This window comes from Panulirus ornatus, chromosome 53 (genome assembly GCF_036320965.1).
Source record: "Panulirus ornatus isolate Po-2019 chromosome 53, ASM3632096v1, whole genome shotgun sequence".
In the NCBI taxonomy this organism is placed as follows: Eukaryota; Metazoa; Arthropoda; class Malacostraca; order Decapoda; family Palinuridae; genus Panulirus; species Panulirus ornatus.
Window position 1 is genome coordinate 20,114,751 of NC_092276.1, and position 21,464 is coordinate 20,136,214.

At 41.7% G+C, this 21,464-nt stretch overlaps 1 protein-coding gene across 1 annotated transcript in view; it reads left to right on the plus strand.

Moving 5' to 3' along the window:
* Positions 1 to 21,464, plus strand: part of LOC139765298 (WD repeat-containing protein 17-like) — a 446,388-nt gene that overhangs the window by 407,411 nt on the left and 17,513 nt on the right. Inside the window, exon 23 of the mRNA XM_071692684.1 lies at positions 6,212 to 6,359. Coding sequence (XP_071548785.1) covers positions 6,212 to 6,359 — 148 coding nt within the window. The remainder of the gene's footprint in view (positions 1 to 6,211; positions 6,360 to 21,464) is intronic.

Sequence of the window (21,464 nt, forward strand, 5' to 3'; positions counted from 1 at the left end):
TCACCTCTTTCACCTTTCTCTTGACCTTCTGCCTCTTTCTTTTATACATCTTCCAGTCATTTGCACTATTTTTTGCAAAAATCATCCAAATGCCTCTCTCTTCTGTTTCGCTAACAATCTTACTTCTTCATCCCACCACTCACTAGCCTTTCTAATCTGCCCACCTCCCACCTTTCTCATGCCACAGGCATCTCTTGTACAACCCATCACTGCTTCCCTAAATACATCCCATTCCTCCCCCACTCCCCTTACGTTGTTTGCTCTCACCTTCTGCCATTCTGCACTCAATGTCTCCTGGTGCTTCCTCACACAAGTCTCCTTTCCAAGCTCACTTACTTTCACCACTCTCTTTTTTGTATCTCTGCTATCACATGCACTTAATGCCATTTTTTCTCTCATCTTGACATTGTTTATTTATATCGTTGAAAAATTTTTAAGACTTGACATTGTAAACATCACAGAAACCCCAACATTGCCCTATATATTGACATTTAGTTTGCTAGCAAAACATTCAGACACTCCCTAAAAATTCCTAAAACTTGATGTTGCAAACATCACAGAAACCCCATCATCGTCATATATATTGACATTTATTCTGCCAGAAAACATAAAGACACTCCCTCTCAAATTGTATTGCTTCCTCCAGACCACTTGCTATGACTTGCTCTATTATTTTTTTGAATGTTTTACCATTACCATACTACATACTAAAATTGAATACAGTAACAGTGCCACACAGTCATACAATTATGATAGAAACAGACTAGGGCTGAGACCTCCATGCTGTGAACTGAGTTCATGTATCACTCAAAAAACAGCAATAGCCCCGTTCCTCTTAACCCACCACTTACAGGTCTCCAGCTCCTCCTCAATCTCTGTTTCCCTCTATTTCATTTGTGGCTTAATACAATTTTTTTTTTTTATATGTTTTCTCTCTACCATATCTCAGTTACTGTGTGGCTATATACATATGGCAACAGTGCCCTGTAAATTAAGTGGGGTCCTCAAGACTGTTATTTATCAAAACGTTAAGATGACATCTTGTTATTATCAGTTAAGAGGCAATATTAAGGAAAGTTAATGAAAAGGAAAAATCTGTTAGATTTTTCCATATTTGGTGCTGTAGAGATGTTTAAATTTGCCATGCAGCATAAGCTTGGCTTATCACATTTGTTGAATCTGTCTGACTTATACATCGTCATCTCTTTTTTGCCACCACCTTTGGATTGCTGATATGCAAAGAACTTTTCCTCGAGCTAGAACAAAGTTCATCTGTCAAAGCATTATCACCATATTCATTGCCCCAAAGAATACTACTAATGAGCCTCTAATTGGTTTGGGATGTAAGCCAGGGATGTACCTTCCCTGTCATGTTATATGGGTAACTGAGATACTAATAAAGAATCTTAGCATTAAGTGTATTGTATGAGATTAGGCATATCTAGATACTGATAAGATTCACCTTCCAATTGTATTAAATGATGGCAATGAAAAGGCAATATATGCCTAATTATCACCATAGAATTTTTTCCTGGTGCTAATTTCAGTTGCTTATGACTTTAGGCACCTCTGAAATTTGATAAAGTATGCCTTGAAATTTAAATGAGGGCAGGAAGAGACAACCTATACAAATTCTGGAGGGGTCCTTTTGGGTTTATTCATAACAGGAAGTCACATAGTGGCCATGTGTTTGTGAAGTGTACAGTATTACAGAGGAGTGTGTTTAGATGGAAGAAGGGAAACACACCTATCCACACTTTTGCCTCCCTTCCAGTCTTACCTTCCTGGTTTACTGTTGGATTTATTCTTTCATTATTGCTGGTCTGCAATTACTGCTTTGCTAAAAACAATGCTTAACATTAATTTAATCACAGCAGAAAATCTGCTTAATTTTTTGTATGTTGCATAGGAGTGTGTGTAATTTACTGCAGTTCTTTGAATAGGTCTCATGGTCATTTTTAGCATCCCAGTCTTTTTAATTATTCTTTTTTGTTAATAATTAAACAAGATTTGAAGATTATTAAGTAAATAATGTTTGTATATTTTGATTTTCTTTGTCTGAGTACTTAATGGAAATCATAAAGTTCAAGGTTCAAAATTTCATTATGATGAGGAATAGTCTTCCAGTGCTTAAAGTAGTTACTTGTCTATCATTCTGTCTGTATCTCTGACACCTCATCACTTCAGGAACTTCCTTCATGGTGGTAGGCATGGCAAAAGAGTCTCTATTTATCCCTGTCTGTACATGCCTCCCTTGCATACACCATTCCATGTATTCTTCCAGTACTCTTCCACTTTATTTCCTCATGTCAGAGGTGGTCTTCCTCTCACATCAACCCCTTTATTAGTGCTATTTTACACTATCCATGTAAACTCCTCATTTTGCTTCTTTGCACATGCCCAAACCACTTCAAAAATATTTTTTTACCTACTCTACCACCCAACAATTCATTCCCTTTGCATTCCCTGCCATAGCAAATCTCTCATACACTCCCTTATTTATTTCTTCATTCCATCTGGTCATACCACATGCTCCTTTCATATAGCACAGTTCCACAGCTTGGATTTTTGACCTCTCTGATTCATTCCATATCCAAGTTTCAAATGCATCAGTTTGGGTTGCATGATTATGTTGTTCCTTAATCCTTTCTTCACTTCCATATTTATACCTCTACCCTTCATTCTTCTTTTAAGGGACCCAGTGATTCTTCTACCCTGTTCTGTTCTCTCTCTTATCTCTCCTTTCATGTCACCAAACTTACCCAAGGTAGCTCTTAAATACTTAGATTCTATGACTTCTTCTAGTCTTTCTGCCCGATATCTTTAACACAGTTTAGAAAACTTTCTTCTCTCACTCTGTAGGTCTCTACAAAATCTACCTTTACTCATTTTCCTTTCAAATACCATTACTGTACTTTTACTCACATTCATCTTCATTTGCCTCTGCTTACACATATCATAAAACATATTTACAACCTTCTCCAACTCCTTTTCTCTCTCAGCAAACAACACGGTATCATCCACATGCAAGTTTGTCACTAACCATAATATCTTTTCACCACACTCCATCTCTCCACCCCCTTTACCTAGTTTTGCTTTCATTATTCTTATCGCTTCATTCATATGTATGTTAAGAAGCCATAGGGACATCACACAGCCCTGCCTCACACTCATATGTATGCCTGAACCTTGACTCAACTCTCCATCCACTCTTACACATAGGAGGCTTTCACACTATCCAACCGTTATTCCCCTACCCCATATATACTTAACTTAGCCCACAAAGTATTCCACTTTCACTGTCATACACTTTCTCCAGATCCATACAAGCTGCGTACAGCTTCTTAGCTTTTGTAAGACACTTTTTCACTGTCATTCTCATTATAGAATTTTTATCCACACATCTCCTAAATTTTATAAAATCACTTTATTCCTCACTTATTCGGCATTCATTCACTTCTGTCACTCTGTCAGTTAACTCTCTTGCATACACTCTTCCTGGTATACTTATCAGATTTATTCCCCTAGAATTGCTACATACATCCCTAGCAAATTTATTTTTTCTAATAAAGGAACAATGATAGCTTTCACCCAATCCTCAGGCACATCCTTCTGTTTCCATGCTAAATTACAAAAAAATGTATCCACTTTCTCCTCTGTACTTCAAGATTTCACCTGTAATCCCACCCACTCAGGTACCTTTCCTACCTTCAGCCTTATTATTGCCTGTTTAACTTACCATCCTGCTATAGGCCCTTGCACTTGTATTCTTTTCCTTCCAACCTCTATACCAGCACATTAATAACTGCTGCCTCACTTTCTCTCACATTCATCATTTCTTCAAAATAGTTTCTCCATCTTCCTTTCACTTCCTCCTTTGATTTAGCAACTCCCATTCCTTACTTTTCACATTTACATTTTCAGCTGTTACATCCACCTTTCCATTTTAACCTCCCTCTAATACAATTTCTTATTTTCACAAGACTTTTCACTCAACTATCTTCCAAAATCTTCATATACTCTGTCTGCTTTCCTCAGTCAGCGTCTTAATATTCCACTTAAACGTCTTATATTTTTCCCTTCTTTGTTGAACTTGCACTGGTACATTCCTTTCAAGCAGTCTACCATTATGCCATTTTCTTCTCATCTGCCCATCATTCATTTTCCTTTTATTCTTATATCTCATGACCTTGTATCCAATTACATCCTTAAACAGTCTTTACCATTTTAAACACCTCAGTAACACATAACTGCACCCCTACCTTAACTGAACTTTCATCTAAACTTTTGGTCACCCTTCTTTTCATATTCCTCTTTGCATTCTTTCTGATTCATCTTCTTGCTTGCCAGTGCTGTATACAAGTTCATTCTTCCTTACACTATACCTCCACTTCTCTCTGATCTTCACCCCCACAAGAAGTGTAAAATGGTTAGTCTGCAAAGAATCTTCTCATAACTAGAGCACCAGCACAGCCTTCCTCAACCTTTCATACACATAGTCAGTCAAACCCTTTTGCTCTTCTCGTCCATTTTTTCTCATCGTTGTATACCTCTGCATCATCTTGTGCTGAAAAAAGGGGTTTGCAAGGAACACACCCTTCTCAGCGCAGACATCCTCATGATAACTTTCATTTCCATTTACTTTAGGCACTCCCCATTTACCAAATATCATGCCAATTTCATCACTGCCTACCTTTGCATTCATATCACCCATTACTTCTATAGTCATTCAAATTTTTTTTCCAGAAATACTTCATTTTATCCTTACCTTGCATAGTCTTCATATTCACAGGTGTTTCTATATGTACTCATGCATACTTCACAATTTCAGTCTTTCCTTTCACCCACACTATTCTCAATCCATTCCATCCGTAATCTGTAAATCCTCCCTTACTCTTGGTGATAGCACAGTTGCACATCCTTCTTTCCCTCCTTCCTATTAATTTTCAATTATTCCCATCCATACCAATTCACCTACCATGCCCTCCCATAACTTGCTTACATCATTTCCAGTTTCACTCCATACACCATGCTCAAGGATATGGGTTTCCCTAATCCCCAGTACATCCAAACTATAACCCATAAATTTCTCCACAAGCTCCTTCCTTTTATTCTCACCAGTCATCCCATTTATGATCAGCACCATCACTGTCAATCATTTGTCCCTTTTACTCCCTGCCATAACTGGTAGACTCCAGTCCCACTTCTTAGCTTTTTGTGCCTCACCCTGGAAAGGCCAGTGATAGAGGACAACTTCAGCATGGTGTTTCCCAGAAGGAGCAGGGCTCCCACATTGTCCAAAAACCTAAAACCTCAGCACACCTCAAGGCTTTGTCTTAGAAAAAGCATTGGTGGAGTTAGGCAATGCCTCCCCTTCTGTTCCACCTCTAAGACTTTTTCCAGTTTTAAGCTAGTACTGCAGTAGCAGCACCTCATTGGTTATGATATTGCCACTGTGCAAAGGTAGATAGACAGATAAAATGCAGTTTCTTCCTATATCTTTTTATTGAGAATTATTTGTTTCCCTCTTTTCTATTTCAAAACACAATTTTAACTTGTAAAAATATAAAGATGTTGGGCATAACTAAATCTTCCACTTTTGTTCTGGAAATCCCACATAATCATCCTCACAAAGTCTGTTTCCAAAAGCTGAGAGTGTTGTATAGATACTGTGATTATTTTTCTTGTAAACAGCTATTTCATATCTACATTGGATTTTTTTGCCCAAGAATGGAATATTGCTCATATTTCAGTGGCTCATTTCCCTCCTCTCTATTAACTAAAGTGCTGTCAAAAGCCCTCTGTCTCATTAATTCTCCTAGCATCACCTCTCTCTGATGTTGCTGCTCTCTATTTATTCTATAGGTATTATTATGGCTGTTTTTCTTGTGAGCTTTCTGCATGTGTCCTCATCCCATAGGTTTGTACCTGTGGCATATGTTTGGCTGCTGCTTCCCACATTATCTGTGTGAAGACTGTCACTTGAGGACTGGCAGTTATGATACCATCTTTTTCCCTCATGCAGCTAAACTGTGGAATTCTCTTCCTTCTTTTGTCTTTCCCTCTTCATATAATTGTTTTTCCTTTACGAATCAGATCGCTATAAAAAGAATGTAGAAAGGGTTAAGAAATCAGCTTTGTGAATCTTAGCAGTGAATGTTTTACTATGCTTGCATTTAATTTTTTGCCTTTACATTGCAAATGAAAACAGATGGGATGAAGGGAGTACTGATTGGAGCATTGACACCATCAACAACCATGAGCACTGGTGTGATGTTGGCATAACAAGAGTCAATGGATCTCATTTGCCTCGCCACTCAGACTCACAGACTTGCTGCATAACTAACCAAATTATAAAGGTAAGGGATTCTGAATGGGCCAACATCCTATGAAGCTAAAAAGATGCAGGTGATGAATAGAGAGATGTACTGCAAAAAATAGCGGTAAACAACAAGCAAAAAAAAAATATATGAATAACAAAGGAGTGGCAGTTGAGATGAGAGAAACAGCACTATGCAACAAGTAAGTCATGTGGTGAGCGCCTCATGCTTTCCCTGTGACTATGGCAAAATCTTCATGTAGATATGTTTAGGTAGGCACCTATGAATACTTATGATGAGATATTGCCAAAAAGCATGGCTAGTATGTAATACTGCAAGTCATCCTCTGATGAACAAAGCTGTTACTCTCTCCCACCACTCATTCATCTATGAGTAGTTCGTTGGTGACTAACATTTAGTCATATATCAAGTTTTCTTTTAAATGCTTTGGTGGCTGTTCCATGCATATGTCTTATTTTTCCTGGATATTTTTTTTCTAATATTTAATTGCTGTTTCTCGTGTCAATGAGGTAGCTCCAGGAAACAGACAAAGAATGGCTCATCCACTCATATGCACATATATATACATAAACATCCATACACGCACATATATATACATATATATATATATTTTTTTCATACTATTCGCCATTTCCCGCATTTTCGAGGTAGCGTTAAGAACAGAGGACTGGGCCTTTGAGGGAATATCCTCACATGGCCCCCTTCTCTGTTCCTTCTTTTGGAAAATTTAAAAAAAAAATGAGAGGTGAGGATTTCCATCCCCCGCTCCCTTCCCTTTTAGTCGCCTTCTACGACACGCAGGGAATACGTGGGAAGTATTCTTTCTCCCCTATCCCCAGGGATAATATATATATATATATATATATATATATATATATATATATATATATGTGTATGTGTAGGAAGAGAGGAAAGTGATTGGTTCTCAGTGAATGTAGGTTTGCGGCAGGGGTGTGTGATGTCTCCATGGTTGTTTAATTTGTTTATGGATGGGGTTGTTAGGGAGGTAAATGCAAGAGTTTTGGAAAGAGGGGCAAGTATGAAGTCTGTTGGGGATGAGAGAGCTTGGGAAGTGAGTCAGTTGTTGTTCGCTGATGATACAGCGCTGGTGGCTGATTCATGTGAGAAACTGCAGAAGCTGGTGACTGAGTTTGGAAAAGTGTGTGGAAGAAGAAAGTTAAGAGTAAATGTGAATAAGAGCAAGGTTATTAGGTACAGTAGGGTTGAGGGTCAAGTCAATTGGGAGGTGAGTTTGAATGGAGAAAAACTGGAGGAAGTGAAGTGTTTTAGATATCTGGGAGTGGATCTGGCAGCGGATGGAACCATGGAAGCGGAAGTGGATCATAGGGTGGGGGAGGGGGCGAAAATCCTGGGGGCCTTGAAGAATGTGTGGAAGTCGAGAACATTATCTCGGAAAGCAAAAATGGGTATGTTTGAAGGAATAGTGGTTCCAGCAATGTTGTATGGTTGCGAGGCGTGGGCTATGGATAGAGTTGTACGCAGGAGGATGGATGTGCTGGAAATGAGATGTTTGAGGACAATGTGTGGTGTGAGGTGGTTTGATCGAGTGAGTAACGTAAGGGTAAGAGAGATGTGTGGAAATAAAAAGAGCATGGTTGAGAGAGCAGAAGAGGGTGTTTTGAAGTGGTTTGGGCACATGGAGAGGATGAGTGAGGAAAGATTGACCAAGAGGATATATGTGTCGGAGGTGGAGGGAACAAGGAGAAGAGGGAGACCAAATTGGAGGTGGAAAGATGGAGTGAAAAAGATTTTGTGTGATCGGGGCCTGAACATGCAGGAGGGTGAAAGGAGGGCAAGGAATAGAGTGAATTGGAGCGATGTGGTATACCGGGGTTGACGTGCTGTCAGTGGATTGAAGCAAGGCATGTGAAGCGTCTGGGGTAAACCATGGAAAGCTGTGTAGGTATGTATATTTGCGTGTGTGGACGTATGTATATACATGTGTATGGGGGGGCCATTTCTTTCGTCTGTTTCCTTGCGCTACCTCGCAAACGCGGGAGACAGTGACAAAGTATAATAGATATAAATAAATATATATATATACATATAGTGGGGGAGGAATGGGATGTATTTAGGGAATCAGTGATGGATTGCACAAAAGATGCTTGTGGCATGAGAAGAGTGGGAGGTGGGCTGTTTAGAAAGGGTAGTGAGTGGTGGGATGAAGAAGTAAGAGTATTAGTGAAAGAGAAGAGAGAGGCATTTGGACGATTTTTGCAGGGAAAAAATGCAATTGAGTGGGAGAAGTATAAAAGAAAGAGACAGGAGGTCAAGAGAAAGGTGCAAGAGGTGAAAAAAAGGGCAAATGAGAGTTGGGGTGAGAGACTATCATTAAATTTTAGGGAGAATAAAAAGATGTTCTGGAAGGAGGTAAATAGGGTGCGTAAGACAAGGGAGCAAATGGGAACTTCAGTGAAGGGCGTAAATGGGGAGGTGATAACAAGTAGTGGTGATGTGAGAAGGAGATGGAATGAGTATTTTGAAGGTTTGTTGAATGTGTCTGATGACAGAGTGGCAGATATAGGGTGTTTTGGTCGAGGTGGTGTGCAAAGTGAGAGGGTTAGGGAAAATGATTTGGTAAACAGAGAAGAGGTAGTAAAAGCTTTGCGGAAGATGAAAGCCGGCAAGGCAGCAGGTTTGGATGGTATTTCAGTGGAATTTATTAAAAATGGGGGTGACTGTATTGTTGACTGGTTGGTAAGGTTATTTAATGTATGTATGACTCATGGTGAGGTGCCTGAGGATTGGCGGAATGCGTGCATAGTGCCATTGTACAAAGGCAAAGGGGATAAGAGTGAGTGCTCAAATTACAGAGGTATAAGTTTGTTGAGTATTCCTGGTAAATTATATGGGAGGGTATTGATTGAGAGGGTGAAGGCATGTACAGAGCATCAGATTGGGGAAGAGCAGTGCGGTTTCAGAAGTGGTAGAGGATGTGTGGATCAGGTGTTTGCTTTGAAGAATGTATGTGAGAAATACTTAGAAAAGCAAATGGATTTGTATGTAGCATTTATGGATCTGGAGAAGGCATATGATAGAGTTGATAGAGATGCTCTGTGGAAGGTATTAAGAATATATGGTGTGGGAGGCAAGTTGTTAGAAGCAGTGAAAAGTTTTTATCGAGGATGTAAGGCATGTGTACGTGTAGGAAGAGAGGAAAGTGATTGGTTCTCAGTGAATGTAGGTTTGCGGCAGGGGTGTGTGATGTCTCCATGGTTGTTTAATTTGTTTATGGATGGGGTTGTTAGGGAGGTAAATGCAAGAGTCCTGGAAAGAGGGGCAAGTATGAAGTCTGTTGGGGATGAGAGAGCCTGGGAAGTGAGTCAGTTGTTGTTCGCTGATGATACAGCGCTGGTGGCTGATTCATGTGAGAAACTGCAGAAGCTGGTGACTGAGTTTGGTAAAGTGTGTGGAAGAAGAAAGTTAAGAGTAAATGTGAATAAGAGCAAGGTTATTAGGTACAGTAGGGTTGAGGGTCAAGTCAATTGGGAGGTAAGTTTGAATGGAGAAAAACTGGAGGAAGTGAAGTGTTTTAGATATCTGGGAGTGGATCTGTCAGCGGATGGAACCATGGAAGCGGAAGTGGATCATAGGGTGGGGGAGGGGGCAAAAATTTTGGGAGCCTTGAAAAATGTGTGGAAGTCGAGAACATTATCTCGGAAAGCAAAAATGGGTATGTTTGAAGGAATAGTGGTTCCAACAATGTTGTATGGTTGCGAGGCGTGGGCTATGGATAGAGTTGTGCGCAGGAGGATGGATGTGCTGGAAATGAGATGTTTGAGGGCAATGTGTGGTGTGAGGTGGTTTGATCGAGTAAGTAACGTAAGGGTAAGAGAGATGTGTGGAAATAAAAAGAGCGTGGTTGAGAGAGCAGAAGAGGGTGTTTTGAAATGGTTTGGGCACATGGAGAGAATGAGTGAGGAAAGATTGACCAAGAGGATATATGTGTCGGAGGTGGAGGGAACGAGGAGAAGAGGGAGACCAAATTGGAGGTGGAAAGATGGAGTGAAAAAGATTTTGTGTGATCGGGGCCTGAACATGCAGGAGGGTGTAAGGAGGGCAAGGAATAGAGTGAATTGGAGCGATGTGGTATACAGGGGTTGACGTGCTGTCAGTGGAGTGAATCAAGGCATGTGAGGCGTCTGGGGTGGACCATGGAAAGCTGTGTAGGTATGTATACACGTGTGTGGACATGTGTATGTACATGTGTATGGGGGGGGGGGTTGGGCCATTTCTTTCGTCTGTTTCCTTGCGCTACCTCGCAGACGCGGGAGACAGCGACAAAGTATAAAAAAAAAAAAAAAAAAAAAAAGACATTTATCAAACCCTCAGAATACTAGGTCCATCTCTTTCTCACTCCATCACTGTCTGTTATCACTTCCCTATTTGCTCCCTTCACCGATATCCCCATTTGTTCTCTTGCCTTTCGCACGTCATTTACCTCCTTCCAAAACATCTTTTTATTCTCCCTAGAATTTAATGATATATGGAGAGAATGAGTGAGGAAAGATTGACCAAGAGGATATATGTGTCAGAGGCGGAGGGAATGAGGAGAAGTGGGAGACCAACTTGGAGGTGGAAAGATGGAGTGAAAAAGATTTTGAGTGATTGGGGCCTGAACATGCAGGAGGGTGAAAGGAGGGCAAGGAATAGAGTGAATTGGAGCGATGTGGTATACCGGGGTCGACGTGCTGTCAATGGATTGAACCAGGGCATGTGAAGCGTCTGGGTGAAACCATGGAAAGTTCTGTGGGACCTGGATGTGGAAAGGGAGCTGTGGTTTCGCAGCATTATTACATGACAGCTAGAGACTGTGAACAAATGCAGCCTTTGTTGTCTTTTCCTAGCACTACCTCGCACACATGAGGGGGGAGGGGGGTTGTTATTCCATGTGTGGTGAGGTGGCGATGGGAATGAATAAAGGCAGACAGTATGAATTATGTACATGTGTATATATGTATATGTCTGTGTGTATATATATGTATACATTGAGAGGTATAGGTGTGTATACTTGCGTGTGTGGATGTGTATGTATATACATGTGTATGTGGGTGGGTTGGGCCATTCTCTCGTCTGTTTCCTTGCGCTACCTCGCTAACGCGAGAGACAGCGACAAAGCAAAATAATAATAAAATATATATTTTTTTTTTTTTGCTTTGTCGCTGTCTCCCGCGTTTGCGAGGTAGCGCAAGGAAACAGATGAAAGAAATGGCCCAACCCACCCCCATACACATGTATATACATACGTCCACACACGCAAATATACATACCTACACAGCTTTCCATGGTTTACCCCAGACGCTTCACATGCCTTGATTCAATCCACTGACAGCACGTCAACCCCGGTATACCACATCGCTCCAATTCACTCTATTCCTTGCCCTCCTTTCACCCTCCTGCATGTTCAGGCCCCGATCACACAAAATCTTTTTCACTCCATCTTTCCACCTCCAATTTGGTCTCCCTCTTCTCCTCGTTCCCTCCACCTCCGACACGTATATCCTCTTGGTCAATCTTTCCTCACTCATTCTCTCCATGTGACCAAACCATTTCAAAACACCCTCTTCTGCTCTCTCAACCACGCTCTTTTTATTTCCACACATCTCTCTTACCCTTACGTTACTTACTCGATCAAACCACCTCACACCACACATTGTCCTCAAACATCTCATTTCCAGCACATCCATCCTCCTGCGCACAACTCTATCCATAGTCCACGCCTCGCAACCATACAACATTGTTGGAACCACTATTCCTTCAAACATACCCATTTTTGCTTTCCGAGATAATGTTCTCGACTTCCACACATTCTTCAAGGCTCCCAGAATTTTCGCCCCCTCCCCCACCCTATGATCCACTTCCGCTTCCATGTTTCCATCTGCTGCCAGATCCACTCCCAGATATCTAAAACACTTCACTTCCTCCAGTTTTTCTCCATTCAAACTATCCCTGGGGATAGGGGATTAAGAATACATCCCACGTATTCCCTGCGTGTCGTAGAAGGCGACTAAAAGGGGAGGGAGCAGGGGGCTGGAAATCCTCCCCTCTCTCTTTTTTTTTTTTTTTAATTTTCCAAAAGAAGGAACAGACGGGGCCAGGTGAGGATATTCCAAAAAAGGCCCAGTCCTCTGTTCTTAACGCTACCTTGCTATCGCGGGAAATGGCGAATAGTATGAAAAAAAAATATATATATATATATATATATATATATATATATATATATATATATATATATATATATATATATATATATATATATATCCCTGGGGATAGGGGAGAAAAAATACTTCCCATGTATTCCCTGCGTGACATAGAAAGCGACTAAAAGGGAATGGAGCAGGGGCTGGAAATCCTCCCCTCTCGTTTTTTTTTAATTTTCCAAAAGAGAGAACAGAGAATGGGGCCAGGTGAGGATATTCCCTCAAAGGCCCAGTCCTCTGTTCTTATCGCTACCTTGCTATCCTGGGAAATGGCGAATGGTATAAAAATATATATATATATATATTTTTTTTTTTTTTTGCTTTGTTGCTGTCTCCTGTGTTTGTGAGGTAGTGCAAGGAAACAGACGAAAGAAATGGCCCAACCCACCCCCATACACATGTATATACATACACGTCCCCACACGCAAATACACATACCTATACATCTCAATGTATACATATATATACACACAGACATATACATATATACACTTTTCTTTCTTTCTTTCAAACTATTCGCCATTTCCTGCATTAGCGAGGTAGCGTTAAGAACAGAGGACTGGACCTTTGAGGGACTACCCTCACCTGGCCCAATTCTCTGTTCCTTCTTTTGGAAAATTAAAAAAAAACAAGAGGGGAGGATTTCCAGCCTCCCGCTCCCTCCCCTTTTAGTCGCCTTCTACGACACACAGGGAATACGTGGGAAGTGTTCTTGCTCCCCTATCCCCAGGGATATATGTTATATATGTTATTCACACTTCTTGAATAACATATATACATATTTTTTTTTTTTTTTTTTTTATACTTTGTCGCTGTCTCCTGCGTTTGCGAGGTAGCGCAACGAAACAGACAAAAGAAATGGCCCAACCCCCCCCCCCATACACATGTACATACACACGTCCACACACGCAAACATACATACCTACACAGCTTTCCATGGTTTACCCCAGACGCTTCACATGCCTTGATTAAATCCACTGACAGCACGTCAACCCCTGTATACCACATCGCTCCAATTCACTCTATTCCTTGCCCTCCTTTCACCCTCCTGCATATTCAGGCCCCGATCACACAAAATCTTTTTCACTCCATCTTTCCACCTCCAATTTGGTCTCCCTCTTCTCCTCGTTCCCTCCACCTCCGACACATATATCCTCTTGGTCAATCTTTCCTCACTCATTCTCTCCATGTGCCCAAACCATTTCAAAACACCCTCTTCTGCTCTCTCAACCACGCTCTTTTTATTTCCACACATCTCTCTTACCCTTACGTTACTTACTCGATCAAACCACCTCACACCACACATTTTCCTCAAACATCTCATTTCCAGCACGTCCATCCTCCTGCGCACAACTCTATCCATAGCCCACGCCTCGCAACCATACAACATTGTTGGAACCACTATTCCTTCAAACATACCCATTTTTGCTTTCCGAGATAATGTTCTCGACTTCCACACATTTTTCAAGGCTCCCAAAATTTTCGCCCCCTCCCCCACCCTATGATCCACTTCCGCTTCCATGGTTCCATCCGCTGACAGATCCACTCCCAGATATCTAAAACACTTCACTTCCTCCAGTTTTTCTCCATTCAAACTCACCTCCCAATTGACTTGACCCTCAACCCTACTGTACCTAATAACCTTGCTCTTATTCACATTTACTCTTAACTTTCTTCTTCCACACACTTTACCAAACTCAGTCACCAGCTTCTGCAGTTTCTCACATGAATCAGCCACCAGCGCTGTATCATCAGCGAACAACAACTGACTCACTTCCCAAGCTCTCTCATCCCCAACAGACTTCATACTTGCCCCTCTTTCCAGGACTCTTGCATTTACCTCCCTAACAACCCCATCCATAAACAAATTAAACAACCATATATATATATATGTATATATATATTTTTTTTTTTTTTTTTTTTTGCTTTGTCGCTGTCTCCCGCGTTTGCGAGGTAGCGCAAGGAAACAGACGAAAGAAATGGCCCAACCCACCCCCATACACATGTATATACATACGTCCACACACGCAAATATACATACCTACACAGCTTTCCATGGTTTACCCCAGACGCTTCACATGCCTTGATTCAATCCACTGACAGCACGTCAACCCCGGTATACCACATCGCTCCAATTCACTCTATTCCTTGCCCTCCTTTCACCCTCCTGCATGTTCAGGCCCCGATCACACAAAATCTTTTTCACTCCATCTTTCCACCTCCAATTTGGTCTCCCTCTTCTCCTCGTTCCCTCCACCTCCGACACATATATCCTCTTGGTCAATCTTTCCTCACTCATTCTCTCCATGTGACCAAACCATTTCAAAACACCCTCTTCTGCTCTCTCAACCACGCTCTTTTTATTTCCACACATCTCTCTTACCCTTACGTTACTTACTCGATCAAACCACCTCACACCACACATTGTCCTCAAACATCTCATTTCCAGCACATCCATCCTCCTGCGCACAACTCTATCCATAGTCCACGCCTCGCAACCATACAGCATTGTTGGAACCACTATTCCTTCAAACATACCCATTTTTGCTTTCCGAGATAATGTTCTCGACTTCCACACATTCTTCAAGGCTCCCAGAATTTTCGCCCCCTCCCCCACCCTATGATCCACTTCCGCTTCCATGTTTCCATCTGCTGCCAGATCCACTCCCAGATATCTAAAACACTTCACTTCCTCCTCATTCTCAGTGAATGTAGGTTTGCGGCAGGGGTGTGTGATGTCTCCATGGTTGTTTAATTTGTTTATGGATGGGGTTGTTAGGGAGGTGAATGCAAGAGTTTTGGAAAGAGGGGCAAGGATGAAGTCTGTTGGGGATGAGAGAGCTTGGGAAGTGAGTCAGTTGTTGTTCGCTGATGATACAGCGCTGGTGGCTGATTCATGTGAGAAACTGCAGAAGCTGGTGACTGAGATTGGTAAAGTGTGTGAAAGAAGAAAGTTAAGAGTAAATGTGAATAAGAGCAAGGTTATTAGGTACAGTAGGGTTGAGGGTCAAGTCAATTGGGAGGTGAGTTTGAATGGAGAATATATATATATATATATATATATATATATATATATATATATATATATATATATATAAGCGACTAGAGGGGACGGGAGCGTGGGGCCAGAAATCCTCCCCTCCTTGTATTAACTTTCTAAAATGGGAAACAGAAGAAGGAGTCACGCGGGGAGTGCTCATCCTCCTCAAAGGCTCAGAGTGGGGTGCCTAAATGTGTGTGGATGTAACCAAGATGTGAAAAAAGGAGAGATAGGTAGTATGTTTGAGGAAAGGAACCTGGATGTTTTGGCTCTGAGTGAAACGAAGCTCAAGGGTAAAGGGGAAGAGTGGTTTGGGAATGTCTGGGGAGTAAAGTCAGGGGTTAGTGAGAGGACAAGAGCAAGGGAAGGAGTAGCAATACTCCTGAAACAGGAGTTGTGGGAGTATGTGATAGAGTGTAAGAAAGTAGATTCTCGATTAATATGGGTAAAACTGAAAGTTGATGGAGAGAGGTGGGTGATTATTGGTGCATATGCACCTGGGCATGAGAAGAAAGATCAAGAGAGGCAAGTGTTTTGGGAGCAGCTGAATGAGTGTGTTAGTGGTTTTGATGCACGAGACCGGGTTATAGTGATGGGTGATTTGAATGGAAAGGTGAGTAATGTGGCAGTTGAGGGAATAATTGGTATACATGGGGTGTTCAGTGTTGTAAATTGAAATGGTGAAGAGCTTGTAGATTTATGTGCTGAAAAAGGACTGATGATTGGGAATACCTGGTTTAAAAAGCGAGATATACATAAGTATACTTATGTAAGTAGGAGAGATGGCCAGAGAGCGTTATTGGATTACGTGTTAATTGACAGGCGTGCGAAAGAGAGACTTTTGGATGTTAATGTGCTGAGAGGTGCAACTGGAGGGATGTCTGATCATTATCTTGTGGGGGCTAAGGTGAAGATTTGTATGGGTTTTCAGAAAAGAAGAGTGAATGTTGGGGTGAAGAGGGTGGTGAGAGTAAGTGAGCTTGAGAAGGAGACCTGTGTGAGGAAGTACCAGGAGAGACTGAGTACAGAATGGAAAAAGGTGAGAACAATGGAAGCAAGGGGAGTGGGGGAGGAATGGGATGTATTTAGGGAATCAGTGATGGATTGCGCAAAAGATGCTTGTGGCATGAGAAGAGTGGGAGGTGGGTTGATTAGAAAGGGTAGTGAGTGGTGGGATGAAGAAGTAAGAGAATTAGTGAAAGAGAAGAGAGAGGCATTTGGACGATTTTTGCAGGGAAAAAATGCAATTGAGTGGGAGATGTATAAAAGAAAGAGACAGGAGGTCAAGAGAAAGGTGCAAGAGGTGAAAAAAAGGGCAAATGAGAGTTGGGGTGAGAGAGTATCATTAAATTTTAGGGAGAATAAAAAGATGTTCTGGAAGGAGGTAAATAAGGTGCGTAAGACAAGGGAGCAAATGGGAACTTCAGTGAAGGGCGCAAATGGGGAGGTGATAACAAGTAGTGGTGATGTGAGAAGGAGATGGAGTGAGTATTTTGAAGGTTTGTTGAATGTGTTTGATGATAGAGTGGCAGATATAGGGTGTTTTGGTCGAGGTGGTGTGCAAAGTGAGAGGGTTAGGGAAAATGATTTGGTAAACAGAGAAGAGGTAGTGAAAGCTTTGCGGAAGATGAAAGCCGGCAAGGCAGCAGGTTTGGATGGTATTGCAGTGGAATTTATTAAAAAGGGGGTGACTGTATTGTTGACTGGTTGGTAAGGTTATTTAATGTATGTATGACTCATGGTGAGGTGCCTGAGGATTGGCGGAATGCGTGCATAGTGCCATTGTACAAAGGCAAAGGGGATAAGAGTGAATGCTCAAATTACAGAGGTATAAGTTTGTTGAGTATTCCTGGTAAATTATATGGGAGGGTATTGATTGAGAGGGTGAAGGCATGTACAGAGCATCAGATTGGGGAAGAGCAGTGTGGTTTCAGAAGTGGTAGAGGATGTGTGGATCAGGTGTTTGCTTTGAAGAATGTATGTGAGAAATACTTAGAAAAGCAAATGGATTTGTATGTAGCATTTATGGATCTGGAGAAGGCATATGATAGAGTTGATAGAGATGCTCTGTGGAAGGTATTAAGAATATATGGTATGGGAGGAAAGTTGTTAGAAGCAGTTAAAAGTTTTTATCGAGGATGTAAGGCATGTGTACGTGTAGGAAGAGAGGAAAGTGATTGGTTCTCAGTGAATGTAGGTTTGCGGCAGGGGTGTGTGATGTCTCCATGGTTGTTTAATTTGTTTATGGATGGGGTTGTTAGGGAGGTAAATGCAAGAGTTTTGGAAAGAGGGGCAAGTATGAAGTCTGTTGGGGATGAGAGAGCTTGGGAAGTGAGTCAGTTGTTGTTCGCTGATGATACAGCGCTGGTGGCTGATTCATGTGAGAAACTGCAGAAGCTGGTGACTGAGTTTGGTAAAGAGTGTGGAAGAAGAAAGTTAAGAGTAAATGTGAATAAGAGCAAGGTTATTAGGTACAGTAGGGTTGAGGGTCAAGTCAATTGGGAGGTGAGTTTGAATGGAGAAAAACTGGAGGAAGTGAAGTGTTTTAGATATCTGGGAGTGGATCTGGCAGCGGATGGAACCATGGAAGCGGAAGTGGATCATAGGGTGGGGGAGGGGGCGAAAATTCTGGGGGCCTTGAAGAATGTGTGGAAGTCGAGAACATTATCTCGGAAAGCAAAAATGGTATGTTTGAAGGAATAGTGGTTCCAACAATGTTGTATGGTTGCGAGGCGTGGGCTATGGATAGAGTTGTGCACAGGAGGATGGATGTGCTGGAAATGAGATGTTTGAGGACAATGTGTGGTGTGAGGTGGTTTGATCGAGTGAGTAACGTAAGGGTAAGAGAGATGTGTGAAAATAAAAAGAGCGTGGTTGAGAGAGCAGAAGAGGGTGTTTTGAAATGGTTTGGGCACATGGAGAGGATGAGTGAGGAAAGATTGACCAAGAGGATATATGTGTCGGAGGTGGAGGGAGCAAGGAGAAGAGGGAGACCAAATTGGAGGTGGAAAGATGGAGTGAAAAAGATTTTGTGTGATCGGGGCCTGAACATGCAGGAGGGTGAAAGGAGGGCAAGGAATAGAGTGAATTGGAGCGATGTGGTATACCGGGGTTGACGTGCTGTCAGTGGATTGAATCAAGGCATGTGAAGCGTCTGGGGTAAACCATGGAAAGCTGTGTAGGTATGTATATTTGCGTGTGTGGACGTATGTATATACATGTGTATGGGGGGGGTTGGGCCATTTCTTTCGTCTGTTTCCTTGTGCTACCTCGTAAACGCGGGAGACAGCGACAAAGTATAAAAAAAAATATATATATATATATATATATATATATATATATATATATATATATATATATATATATATATATATATATATATATATTCTTTCTTTCTTTTAAACTATTCGCCATTTCCCTCGTTAGCAAGGTAGCGTTTAAGAACAGACTGGGCCTTTTTGGAATATCCTCACCTGGCCCCCCTCTGTTCCTTCTTTTGGAAAATTAAAAAAAAAAACGAGAGGGGGAGGATTTCCAGCCTCCCACTCCCTCCCCTTTTAGTCGCCTTCTACGACACGCAGGGAATACGTGGGAAGTATTCTTAATCCCCCATCCCCAGGGATAATATATATATATATATATCTCATGCCACAAGCATCTTTTGCGTAAGCCATCACTGCTTCCCTAAATACATCCCATTCCTCCCCACTCCCCTTATGTCCTTTGTTCTCGCCTTTTTCCATTCTATACTCAGTCTCTCCTGGTACTTCCTCACACAAGTCTCCTTCCCAAGCTCACTTACTCTCACCACTCTCTTCACCCCAACATTCTCTCTTCTTTTCTGAAAAATTCTACAAATCTTCACCTTCACCTCCACAAGATAATGATCAGACATCCCTCCAGTTGCACCTTACAGCACATTAACATACAAAAGTCTCTCTTTTGCATGCCTATCAATTAACACGTAATCCAATAACGCTCTCTGGCCATCTCTCCTACTTACATATGTATACTTATGTATATCTCTCTTTTTGAACCAGGTATTCCCAATCACCAGTCCTTTTTCAGCACATAAATCTACAAGCTCTTCACCATTTCCATTTACAACACTGAACACCCCATGTACACAAATTATTCCCTCAACTGCCACATTACTCACCTTTGCATTCAAATCACCCATCACTATAATGCAGTCTCATGCATCAAAACTACTAACACACTCACTCAGCTGCTCCCAAAACACTTGCCTCTCATGATCTTTCTCCTCATGCCCATGTGCATATGCACCAATAATCACCCATCTCTCTCCATCCGCTTTCAGTTTTACCCATATCAATCTAGAGTTTACTTTCTTACACTCTATCACATACTCTAACCACTCCTTATTCAGGAGTAGTGCTACTCCTTGCCTTGCTCTTGTTCTCTCACTAACCCCTGACTTTACTCCCAAGACATTCCCAAACCACTCTTCCCCTTTACCCTTGAACTTCGTTTCACTCAGAGCCAAAACATCCAGGATCCTTTCCTCAAACATACTACCTATGTCTCCTTATTTCCCATCTTGGTTACATCCACACATATTTAGACACCCCGCATAACTCCTTCTGTTTCCCCTTTTAGTAAGTTGAAGTACAAGAAGGGGAGGGTTTCTAGTCCCCCACTCCCGTCCTCTTTAGTTGTCTTCTACGACATGTATGGAATGCGTGGGAAGTATTCTTTCTCCCCTATCCCCAGGTGGGCAGATTAGAAAGGGTAGTGAGTGGTGGGATAAAGAAGTAAGTTTGTTAGTGAAAGAGAAGATAGAGGCATTTGGACAATTTTTGCAGGGAAATAATGCAAATGACTGAGAGATGTATAAAAGAGAGAGGCAGGAGGTCAAGAGAAAGGTTCAAGAGGTGAGAGCAAAGGGAGTTGGAGTGAGAGAGTGTCATTAAATCTTAGGAAGAATAAAAAAGATGTTTTGGAAGGAGGTAAATAAAGTGTGTAAGACCAGAGAACAAATGGGAACATCAGTGAAGGGGGCTAATTGGGAGATGGTAACAAGTAGTGGTGATATGAGGAGATGGAGTGAGTATTTTGAAGGTTTGTTGAATATGTTTGATGATAGAGTAGCAGATATAGGGTGTTTTGGTCAAGGTGGTGTGCAAAGTGAGAGGGTTGGGGAGAATGATTCGTTAAACTGAGAAGAGGTAGTAAAATCTTTGCGGTAGATGAAAGCCGGCAATGCAGTGGGTTTGGATGGTATTGCAGTGGAATTTATTAAGAAAGGGGGTGACTGTATTGTTGACTGGTTGGTAAGGTTATATGATATATGTATGACTCATGGTGAGGTGCCTGAGGACTGGCGGAATGCTTGCATAGTGCCATTGTACAAAGGCAAAGGGGATAAGAGTGAGTGCTCAAATTACAGAGGTATAATTTAGTTGAGTATTCCTGGGAAATTATATTGGAGGGTATTGATTGAGAGATTGAAGGCATGTACAGAGCATCAGAGTAGGGAAGAGCAGTGTGGTTTCAGAAGTGGTAGAGGATGTGTGGATCAGGTGTTTGCTTTGAAAAATTATTATATTTTTTATTATACTTTGTCGCTGTCTCCCGCGTTTGCAAGGTAGCGCAAGGAAACAGATGAAAGAAATGGCCCAACCCCCCCCCATACACATGTATATACATATGTCCACAACACGCAAATATACATACCTACACAGCTTTCCATGGTTTACCCCAGACGCTTCACATGCCTTGCTTCAATCCACTGACAGCACGTCAACCCCGGTATACCACATCGCTCCAATTCACTCTATTCCTTGCCCTCCTTTCACCCTCCTGCATGTTCAGGCCCCGATCACACAAAATCTTTTTCAC